Source organism: Cannabis sativa, chromosome 5, assembly GCF_029168945.1.
Source record: "Cannabis sativa cultivar Pink pepper isolate KNU-18-1 chromosome 5, ASM2916894v1, whole genome shotgun sequence".
NCBI lineage: Eukaryota > Viridiplantae > Streptophyta > Magnoliopsida > Rosales > Cannabaceae > Cannabis > Cannabis sativa.
The window spans coordinates 2,894,342-2,906,821 of NC_083605.1; the positions used below are offsets into that span (position 1 = coordinate 2,894,342).

The following is a 12,480-nucleotide window of genomic DNA, read 5'->3' on the forward strand; positions in this document are numbered from 1 at the left end:
CCATCTCTATCTCTTTGTCATTATTTTTACTAAAGTTATATAGGATTAGTTATGCTCTTTCTATGTGTTACTATTTAGTAAAAATAATATTGATGTTTAGTTTTATATTTAATCTTTTATTGCATTATTGCTTGATGTATAATGTCATTTCTAGGTTCTACATAAGATTAAATTATTTCTTTTATTTTTAAGAACTTGTATACTCAAAATATAATGAACTTTAATGTTACATCATTTGTGTCAACTTAGTGAATCAAAGGTACAAAATAGCTAAACAAGCATATGGATGATTCTTAAAGCCTTTCTCTCTTTTACTATTGATTATACATTTATTTGCTTTCCTTTAATATTTATTACCAAAACAAAAATCACAAAATCATTTGTTACTATTATCACTTATTATTAACCTTTTGTTTTTATTTTTCTACTAACGCTTTTGTCCATAATCACCTCCCTGTGGAATCGACCGCCCGATCTATACTACAACCACCGCTAGTGGAAGTCACATTTGGGCGTTAAACAATGGCCTAAGTCAACAATCAAGGTTCAAGGTAAAAAAATAGAATGTGGATTGATCTCTGGAATTCGACCCTTCATCCTCACCTGAAGCTTCTTCTCTGGAAGATTTGGTCAGACTTACTGCCTACTAAAGGCCGTCTTGGTTTGGAAGATAAGTCTTGTGTTTTTTGTGGTTTGGAGGATGAGTCGGCCTTGCATTTATTCTGCTCTTGCAGCGTCACCAGAGCTCTTTGGTTTCAATGTAAATGGGGATTTCGCACGGATTCCTTCAGTTGGTCATCTATAGCAGACTTTGGGATGTGGTGGGCCAAGTTATTGGATGATGAGGCTCAATCGTATATTGCCTGCTTGTGTGATATCGTTTGGCGCAAAAGAAATAACATAATCTTTAAAGGGGACTGTTGCAATATGCAGGCTATGATCAAGGAAATCAGAGAGAGAGCAGCGGAGATGCACTTCTCTATGGCCTCGACAGAGGTGATCGAACATCAAGAGGATGTGGTAAATGAACCACTTCCTCATCAGGATTTTATTAAGTATAGTGTTGATGCTTCTGGTTTGAATTCGAAGGCTGGTTTAGGAGTGGTGGAGCTGTCGGGTGAGGCTGTAGGAGATTGGTGGGCGACTACAGAAATTTCTGAGGTTTCTGGGGTGCTCGAGGGGGAGTTGCGGGCTATTCGCTTGGCTCTTGTTCAGGCGAGTTTGAGAAATGTTACCAAGTTGCTGGTGCAATCTGATTCGAAGGCTGCGGTATTGGCTCTCAGATGTGGGAGTTTACCTTTGGCCTGGGGCACTTACCCTGTTTATGAATCCTGTCTATCTTTGTGTAAGTGCTTTGATCATGTAATATTCTCTTTTATTCCTCGAGAGGAAAATAGGGTAGCTGATGCTCTTGCGGGGTGGGCGAGAAGCTCTTCGTCCTGTATCTCGGGCCTTCTCAGGGATGTAGCCCCCTTTGTGGCTACAACTCTCATGTAACTCCTCTGTTTTTTTTTTTTGAATAAATTTGTTTTCTCATCAAAAAAAAAAAAAGTTTATGGGGTATATTTTCCTTGCTTTGTATAGTTTTGATATCAATAAAATTTTTCTTACTAACTAAAAAATAATAATAAAAAAAAGGGTTTAATCTAAAGCTAGGAAACTATTTTTCTACTATGCAATTAGTTTTGAATTAAAATAGATAAATCATTGATGAGTCTTACATTAGGAAATCGTTAGCAAAAACAACAAAATGCAACTGAAGGGGAAATTTGTAATTGTTTCTATAATTTCCAAAGGAATTTTTTAACCATGGAATATTAAGAGCTTGTTTGGCTGTGTTTTTAGTTTTTCAGTTTTTAAAATTGTGTTTTTAAAAGTGAGAATAGAAAACAGTTTTTTGTCATTTTAAAAATTTAATGGTGTTTGGCACAAATTTTTTAAAATTGTTTTTAGATTTTTCCTTACGAAAAAATCAATATTGTAGCATCATGCCATGACATTAATCCATCCGGGTCTAGGTTCGGGTATGGTTTCGGGTTTAGGATCCGAGTATGTGAGCAAAATATAAAATATAATATGTTAGACAAAAAAAATTGTGTTTGAAAATTGAAAACAACATTTTAATGTTTTCTATTTTCTAGTTTTTTAAAACTCAATTTTTAAAAAACATTTTTTAAAAATTTTTGCCGAACGACTCCTAATAATTTTTAAAAACTATTTTTCAGTTTTAAAAAACACAAAACAGTTTTTAAAATGTAAAGCCAAACAACCTCTAATAGTTTGGAGGTTGTTAAAGTTGAGAAGTAAAAATTCAATTTATTTTTTTAATTAAATATGATAAGTACCTACACGAGCAATTAATAAAATAAGATCAAATTCTATAATAATAATAATAATAATAATAATAATATATTTTCAATAGTACCCATGCCTAATTCTTTAGGTCGTACTTTCAGCCATGTTGAATAATCTAAACACATCTTAATAAACTTAATTATTATCTGGATTACACTAATATTTTCATTAATGTTTTTGCCTAACTTACCATCATCAACATATATAAATACAAGGCAAACAATGCAGATCTTCATCACAAAAAAGATATACATATTATTATTTGTTTAGAATTAAATTAATTAATTAATTATATAATTATCAAAAATGCAGTGCATGGCTTTTCACCAATTTGCTCCATCATCATCCCTCCCTATTTGGAGTAGAGTTAATAATCGTTTTACACCAAAAACTTCTATTATTACTTCTATTTCAAAACCAAAATCAAAACCAAAATCAAACTTGAAATCGAGATCGAAATTGAGATCGAGATCAAGATCAAGTACTTGTTACCCCATACAATGTATTGTGATTGATAACCCTAGTTCTACGATTATTAATAATAGTGATCGAAGATCGGCCAACTATGGACCTCCCATTTGGTCTTTTGATTTTATTCAATCTCTTTCAACTCAATATAAGGTGAATTTTATTTCCTTTTGTATATAATTTATCATTATATGTATATATATACACACACTATAAAATATATCTTATTATTAGTCACGATAAAATTTATGACTAACAGTAAAAAAAATGTAACTAAACATAAATTATTTTTCTATGTCATCAATTTTTTTTAGTGAGAAGTAACTTTTATATCATAATAAAAATGATATTTAGTTTTAATTTTTTTTTGTTTGGTACGTAGTGATGATAAATATATATATATATATATATAGGGATTATCTATGGTGTGACAGCTTGTTTTTACCCTTATAAGGAATTTTTTTTAACCAATTATGAAGTAGTGACTTTGAGTTTCACTGTAATATAATAAACTCTATTGTAGGAAATTATTTTATTTATTTTATTATTTTAATAAATATATATTTTGTTTTTCTTTTGAAGTTCAATTTTAAAAAATGAATTGTTAGAACAGAGAAGATGAAAAAAAAAAAAAATTCTTAAATGTGCGCTTCTTGTACAATTTTTTTTTTTTTTTTTTTTCATATTTTGCTTATAAATTTAAACATTTAAATCTGAAAAAGCATATTGTTAATTTTTTGAAAATAAAAAAGGGATTATTTTATAAACACCCAAAAATAACAAAAAGATATTTTTCAGATCTATAATTATTTTTATATTTTTACAGATTTTAATTTTCTTTTTTTAAATACGGAGTGTTGTTGTGTTCATCCAATTTAATCCACACTATTTTGCTTATAGTGCATCCGATTCGCACTAAGTGCAGATTTCATATTTTAGATCCAATCTAATTTGCAAAATAGCTCAAATTTAATCCAATTCAATCAGTAAAAATACAGATTGAATCAGTTATTTTAGATTGGTTACTTTTTAATATTAAATTATTTAATATTTATAAAAAATATTTTTGTTACATAACTATATAATTATTTTATGTGTCTAACAACAAATTAAAATAAATAAAATAACAATAACAAATTTAAAGGAAAAAAATTATATGTATAAAAATGTTTAATTTTATTTTAAATTATATGTAGAAAAAAAAATATATTTAAAAGAATGGAATATACATTTAATATATTAAGTTTTGAAATATATGTATTAGATTTTTTAATTATTATTTTCTTTACATTAAAATTTTATTTGCATAAAAAAAATTTAAACTATTTTCTTAAATAATAATGATAATTTAAATTAAAAATTAATATTTTTTTTTATAAATTATTAATATTGTTTATTTTTAAAAATAAATACATCATTAAATATTATTATAATGTCTAGAGTTTTTATTGTATACAAGTAGTCTTATTGTAAGTGTATACACCTTATATCATAATAACCACACGATCTAAAATTAATGGTTAAAAAAAATACCCTACCAGTAAGAAATTTTTACTAGGTCCTACCATAGTCTTCCCCATTTATATGCTATATAAAGATAATTTTTAGCTTATTATACATAGCTAATAAGAAATAACTGCAAGAAAAACAACTTTTCCTTAAAGCAAAAAGCGTCGGGAAAGAGTTAGGCAAAAAATTCATGTTGAGGATTTGGATTGAATAACTCGGCTAAAAAAAGCATAAGAAAAAATGTTTTCTTTTTAGAAAAACTAGTAAACATTCCGCGCTTCGCGGTAGATATATAAAATATTTTAAATTATATATAAAAAAATAAATTGTATATTTTGATTAATAATAATTACTTTATAAAATTATATTAAAATTTTAACTTTACTATTAAAAAAAATTGTGACATAAATACTTAAAATATTAAATTTGTTACTAATAAATACCAGAATTCGAAAAATAGTAGCATAAATTCTCATTTATGGTCTAATTTTTATTCTGATGTGCGTGTTAAGTTCTGGATTCGAATTTTATTGTGTGTGTTTTTAATGTTTGAGTTTTAGTGTATTACTGGGGTTCTAATATTTGAGTTTATGTTTATGAGATCTGTTTTTATTTATTTATTTATATATTTATTTTTATAGATTTTGAGAACTTGAAATTGGATGTTGTTTCTGTTGATTACTGAGATTGAGAATTTGATTTTTCATACGGGAATTAAAGTTTGTCTTTTTGTTTCATTGATTAAAAAATATTAGTAGAAAATTTATGGAATGAGAATTTTGAATATATGAAAATAGAATTGAAAAATAACATTTGAATCGAGAATCAAAGTTCATTGTTAATTTCCTTACAAAAAAAAAAGTTTATGGTTAATCTGTAAAGATAATATAGCTGGAAGAAGATGGAAAAATTAATTTTTATTTCATTTAATATGTATATAATGTTTATTTTAATAATATGAATTTATTTTAATTAATTTTTATTTTTTAAAACTATTTTTTCTAAAAGAATTATTAGGTTGCACATGTGGCACTTTATTGATCAACTATAACATAACGATAAATTGAGTGTTAAGTTTAGAAATTTGAGGATATCAATAGGAACTACAATGATGACATCAACTTTTTATTATTATGTGTTTTTTAAAAAATAATTAATTTAAGATAGATATTTCTATATAAAATTTATTAAAATAATAATAAAATATTAATTTGTAAATTTATGTTTTAATATAATATTAAACAATTAAAAGAATTAAGGAGAAAAAAGAAAAATGATTTTAGAGAGATTTTAGACCGCCACGTTATCGCTTCATACTTCTTCTTTATATATATACTAGAAGAGAGTTACGTGGCGAGCCACGTAAATATTAATTTTATTTTAAGTTCTAGGGGTTTTTGTTTAAGAATTTAGTGACTAATTGTAAATTATGTTATAAACGATATGTTTTATAAAACTAATTGTTAAGAATGTCATAATTGTGTATATAAACCTATAATATACACATTGTTATTCAAATGTTTTAGGTTATAAACGATTTTTTTTATATAGAGTTTAAATTTTATATTGATGATTGTTATTTAAGGTGGGTATCGCTGTAGTTTTTTTTAATTTAAAAAAAGATTGTTTAATTTTTTGGGTTTAATTATTGGGTTTAAACGTTTAAAAAAAAGATTGTTTAATTTTTTGGGTTTAAAAAAAAATCGTGTAAGCCTAATCTGTTAAGCTAATCGTGTAACAATATTAATATTTGTTAATTTTTTATTTATTTGTTAACGTTTAACTAATAAAAAAAATATCAAACATTGGAGATATACGGTTAGTTATGTTAGAGAGATATGTGGCTAGGATTATTTTTTTTAATTTAAAAAAAGATTGTTTAATTTTTTAGATTTAATTATTTGGTTTAAACGTTTAAAAAAAAGATTGTTTAATTTTTTGGGTTTAATTATTTATATATTTTTTAAAGTTAACGGGAGATCAAACCTATCGTTAAATTTAACAGAATATTCAAGTATATTCTGTTAAACCAACAAATACCGTTAGATAGGCACTTTTAATATATAAAGATTTAGATAAGAACTTTAAAAATTATCATATTATATACACGTGTAATATTTTAGTGCACATATTATATATTAGTTTGCTTAATGACACGTGCCCACCTATAATGTTAATATATATTTATATATTTTTTGTTTTAAGAAACAATATATTACATCACTGTGTATAATAATATATATACATATATAGGGTGAACTTTATACAAGTCGATTAAATAAGCTGGAGAAAGACGTGAAAAGGATACTGGTTGGAGAGGAAAATTGTTTAGCTCAACTTGAGCTAATTGATACAATACAAAGACTTGGATTATCTTATCGTTTTGAGAATGAAATCATTTCTATTTTGAAAGAAAAATTCACCAATAATAATAACAACCCTAATCCTAATTATGATTTATATGCTACTGCTCTCCAATTTAGGCTTCTACGCCAATATGGATTTGAAGTATCTCAAGGTACGTACGTATATTTATATATATATATATATATATATTTATATAAGTATTATTTATGAATGAGTATTATTAGAAAAATTAGCTTTTATGCATAATTTATTTACCTAATTATATATGTTTTTTCATTTTTACATTATATAAGATAAAAAAAAATTAAGTTGTTCCATCAATTGAAAAAAAAAATTATTCAGCAAAAAAAATAAAATAAAAAAAGTTAAATAGTTTGACTTAGATATTTTTGATATTATGTAAAATAAACATAATTTTTTGATATTTTATCTAATTAAATAAATAAATTAAGCATAAAAATTTAAATTGTTCATTCATTATTCACAATTAAATCCAAATTTAATGGTTAATATTAAGAAGTGTTCTACATATATATTAAATATATAATTTGATTGTTATTATTGCAGAAATTTTCAATAATTTCAAAGATCAGAAGACAGGAGAGTTCAAGGCAAATATAAGTAATGATATTATGGGAGCATTAGGCTTATATGAAGCTTCATTCTATGGGAAAAAGGGTGAAAGTATTTTGGATGAAGCAAGAATTTTCACAACAAAATGTCTCAAAAATTACATAGAGAAAAACAAATTATTAGATGATGATGATAATATTATTGCATTATTTGTTAACCATGCTTTGGAGACTCCACTTCATTGGAGAATAAATAGGTTGGAAGCTAGGTGGTTCATTGATATGTACCAGAAGAAAAAAGACATGAATTTCACATTACTTGAATTTGCCAAATTGGATTTTAACATGCTCCAATCAATACACCAAGAAGATCTAAAACATCTATCAAGGTATTTACATAATTTTTTTTTTTTTTTGATGAATCAGATCGTTGTATTGCACTTCAACGAGACTTTACATCCGATCGACCAATATATTTATTTGTTAGAGAATCCTACATTGCATGTATCTTTCCAGTACTAACTGTCAATTTAGTGATAATGAAATACTAATTAATTGAGGATATTATTAATATTTATATATATTGTCAATTAAGTTTGGTATTAATACATTGTTTATATAATGAATTTTACTAAACTAAAAAAGATATGATTTTTCTCATATATATTATATGTAAATATATTAGATGGTGGGAGCAATCTAAACTTGGGGAAAAGAAAATGGAAAATTATGTTAGAGATAGATTGGTGGAGGCTTTTTTATGGCAGATTGGAGTAAAATTTGAGCCACAATTCAGTCAGTTTAGAAGAATATCTGCAAGATTATATGTTCTAATTACAGTAATTGATGACATATATGATGTGTATGGAACATTGGAGGAATTAGAGCTTTTCACAAAAGCTATTGAAAGGTAATTTTCATGTATATAAGAATATATATTTATATATATAGAATACTTTTTAATGGTAATATTTATTGATGAGTATTACTAACTAAATTTAACTATAAACATTAATTTTTAAAATATTAAACTATTAAATTGTAATCCGATGATAAATAATAAAAGAGAAATTTGAATTTTGATTTTTAGATGGGATGTGAAAGCCATAAATGAGTTACCAGAATATATGAGAATGCCTTTCTTTTTCTTATTCAATACTGTGAATGAAATGGGGTATGATACCTTAGCAGACAAAAATTTCATCAACATTGAATACCTCAAGAAATCGGTACGTACTTATATATCACTTTTATTCTTATCGTAAGAAAATTTATTATTTTTGGTATAGAGGAATTGTAAGCTGTTATATATATATATATATTAGGAAGAGGTTTCAATGGTTACATTTTTATTGTAACCATCATGGTTACATTTTTTTAAGCTATTGGATTACTATTAAATGGTTGTGATTAATTTAGAAATTAAATAAAAATAAATAATAAATAACTTGTAACCTGAAAGTGACCTAATCATTTATTTCCTTATAAACTTTAATTAAGATTAATTATATTTTAAAATTAAATTAATTATAATTATTAATTAATTTTTTGTAATTTATTACTATATAAGGATCTTTTAGCAATTTATTTTTTTATACTTAAATTATTTAAAATTTTATAGCAAAACTTTTTATAATTTAAAATTATATACATATAATTTCATAATTTAAATTTTATTATACTTGTAATCTTAATTTTAAATTATTACACTTAATTATTTAATTTTTTTATTTAAATATTTAAAAAGTAAAAAATGAAATAAGTTGAAGGATTTTATAGAAAAAAAATGGATGCGCTTGTTATCGATTGATTAGCTTGAGACCTCATACTTAGTTCATATAATTGTCACAAAATAATTAAATATCATTTAAAAATAATTAATCATTTAAAAATTTATTATAAGAAGAGAATTTTAATTTGTGTCAAAAGAAGTTTAATCTTTGTAAAAAAATAAATTTTATTGTAAATATTATAATTAAATGACTTAATTATTAAAATAATTCAAATAAGGATTTAAATATAAATATTAATTGCTAAAAGAGGTCTTGTTAAATATTTAATTAATTATTTTAAGAAAATAATTAATTATAATTAAATAATTCTAAAAAAGGAATTTCTACTATTTAATTAATTATTTTAAGAATATAGTTAATTATAATTAATTAAATCTAAAAAAAGAAAGTCTACCTATTAGTAACCTGCTATTACAGGTTAAAAAAAATGTAACCATTGAATAGTCACCTATATATATTATATTTATATTTATATATATGATGGTGCATGTATATTATATTATGCTTTTTCTGAGTCACCTTTGACGCAAATATGGGAATTAATGTTGCTAAATATATATTTTAAATTTCAATTCTAGCTTAGTCCTTTATAGTGAGTATATAGAACATGTACTTGTTTCATTTTATATATGTACAATCAATTATTTTGAATGTTATAATGATCACACTGTAAATTATTCAAAATTAATTAATACTATAGAACTATAATTTCAACTGTTATATAAGAATATTAAAGTATATAATTTTTCTAGGTATACAAAAAAATTAAAATTATTCTTATTAAAGAATCCAAGTTAGGCTTAATCCTACCTAATTATATATATGCTCCCTATATATAAGATTAAGTAATTAATTATAATGAATGATAATCTCTTCAATTTTGGATCAGTGATCATTAATTTTATATATGTTGGTTTGGTGAAGTAATAATTAGATAATTAATATGTATATATATATATATATACGCAGTGGGTGGTTTGGTCTAAATATCAATTAGAAGAGGCAAAATGGTTCTATAGTGGATACAAACCAACATTAGAAGAATATATGAAGAATACATGGATTTCAGTTGGGGGACCAATTATTCTTTTGCATGCTTATTTTGCTTTCACAAATCCCTTAGAAAAAGCTTCCATAAAATTCTTGGAAGAAGGTTATGATGATCCTTCCATAAATATTCATGAAGGATCCCTGGAAATATCAAATGATGGTTACCCTACCATATTTCATCTTGGATCCATACTTTTACGACTTGAAGATGACCTAGGAACATCGTCGGTAAGCTTAATTTTATTATTATTAATTTAATATATACATAGCAAACGCAAATTAAATATCCTATGGATAAATAAGAAAATATGGTTTTATAAGGACATAAAACCTAAGGACGATAACATAGACTTTTAATGTCGGTTTTTATAGGGGTCATGTAAAACCAAAGTAAAAACACCAAATATGTATAATAAAACATACATACGATTAAATAATAATATTTCTAATAATAATATGTTGCCTTAATAACAAATTGAACAGGATGAGATGAAAAGAGGAGATGTTCCGAAATCAATTCAATGTTACATGAATGATACAGGTGTTTCTGAAGATGAAGCTCGCGAGCACATCAAATTTTTGATAATGGAAACATGGAAAGAGATGAATAAAGAAATGGACTTCAATAATTATTTCTCGAAAGAAGTTGTTCATGTTTGCAAAAATCTTGGTAGAACAGCCAAATTTATATACCTTTATGGTGATGGACATGCTTCTCAGAATAATTTATCAAAGGGACATATTTCAGATTTGATTATTAACCCTATTCCCATGTAACTAATTAAATAATTATATATTGACACACAACTCTATACTGGGTCAATACAAAAATAACTATTATTATTATTATTATTATTATTATTATTATATGTGCATGAATTAATATAATACACATTATAATTTATATTACTTGGCTAAGCTTTTGCATATTTTTTTTTAAAGTAATCTCGGTTCAGAATTACGAAAAAAGGTTGATGAGATCCAAGAGGGAGATTCCTCCCCTTGAAAGTTCAGCGAACCCTGAACAACAACAACAGAATAAGGGGTAGTTTTCCTTACTATCAAGATCGAATTTGTCATTAGTAGGGAGAACATTTGAAGCCTTGTCTAGGATGAATCTTTTTGTCCTAGAACCACTTCCAGATATCCTTCACATTAGAAATTCTATTCCTTCAGTCTTCCAAATAAGCACCCTTGATAGAAAAACACCCTTAGTAGAGCCTTTCTAAATAACCAAATTAGAATCAAGATGGATGTCAATTTGTACAAAGCCACTTTTACTACCCAAATCCTTTCCAAAATAAAAATCAAGAAAACTTTGATTCCAAGTTCTCGACCTTCTATACTATAGATCGGCCACACATCGCAATGCAAAGAGGGAGCTTTATGTTGAATGGACTCCATGGTCTCTCTGAATCCATACGTCATTGTTAAGACAGTTAAAAGTTAGTTAGGATTGTTAGTTTCATTGCTGTCAGCTCAGTGTGTTTGTTGCAATTCTGTTGTAAAGTTGTTGTAAGTTTGTGAGCTGTCAGTTAGTAGCTAACTTCTCATTGTTTTAATCTTGTATAAATACTAAGCTCTCGTGCTTAGCTGTCAATGAATCATTTTCTTTTGCTGATTCAATGTTTCTCTTCTCTCTTTTCTACCTTTCTTCTTGTTCTTTGTTCTGTTTTACATTTTATCTTTTGCAATAATTTCAAGGAGGAATTTCAACATGGCCATCAGAGAACTTTCCACCATTAATGGCGAATGTCATCACCAGCAACTCGAGCAATCAACATACAACTGGTCCTACAGTTGTCAATGGCAGAGGAAAGGAATCGAACGAATCATCCACTGTGTTCTCTAATCATAGTCTCTCGGTGAAGCTCAATGATCACAACTTCCTATTGTGGAAGCAACAAGTCATGGCAGCCATAAGAGGAAATAGATTACTGCATCTCATCCAAGGAGCTGCACCTCCACCTAAGTTTCTATCGGATGCAGATCAAGCCTCGAATACTTTAAATCCAGCTTATGTTGAGTGGGATGTTCAGGACCAATTGCTTGTGTCGTGGCTTCTCTCATCAATGTCTGAAAGCTTGTTGACTCGGATGGTGGGATGCGAATCAGCTAGTCAGATCTGGCGTACATTAGAAAAATACTTAACAATTCAAGTCTCGGTCAAGATACTTGAGTTCAGAACGAAGCTTCAAAATATCAAGAAAGGTAATCTTGGACCGAATGATTATCTTCTTCGAATCAAGCAACATGTGGATCTGTTGGCTTCGGTTGGAGAAGTTTTAATTATCTGCACGAGACCATATTGGAGCTATCTTCAAAGGACTACATATCAAATATGACACTTTTGTGATCTCTGCGAA

The 12,480-nt window shown here is 26.2% G+C and overlaps 2 protein-coding genes across 2 annotated transcripts; both read left to right on the forward strand.

The window, feature by feature from the left end:
- The first annotated feature begins 564 nt into the window (after positions 1 to 564).
- Positions 565 to 1,497, forward strand: LOC133038077 (uncharacterized). The gene has a single exon (XM_061116123.1). It carries the CDS (start codon positions 565 to 567, stop codon positions 1,495 to 1,497), a length of 933 nt encoding a protein of 310 aa, XP_060972106.1.
- A 1,091-nt stretch (positions 1,498 to 2,588) lies between these two features.
- Positions 2,589 to 11,023, forward strand: LOC133037760 ((-)-limonene synthase, chloroplastic-like). The gene is made up of 7 exons (XM_061115229.1): positions 2,589 to 2,976; positions 6,586 to 6,850; positions 7,267 to 7,660; positions 7,957 to 8,181; positions 8,362 to 8,500; positions 10,034 to 10,342; positions 10,598 to 11,023. The coding sequence occupies exons 1-7, from the start codon at positions 2,662 to 2,664 to the stop codon at positions 10,889 to 10,891; spliced, it is 1,941 nt and encodes a 646-aa protein (XP_060971212.1). The 5' UTR covers positions 2,589 to 2,661; the 3' UTR covers positions 10,892 to 11,023.
- The last annotated feature ends 1,457 nt before the right edge of the window (positions 11,024 to 12,480 follow it).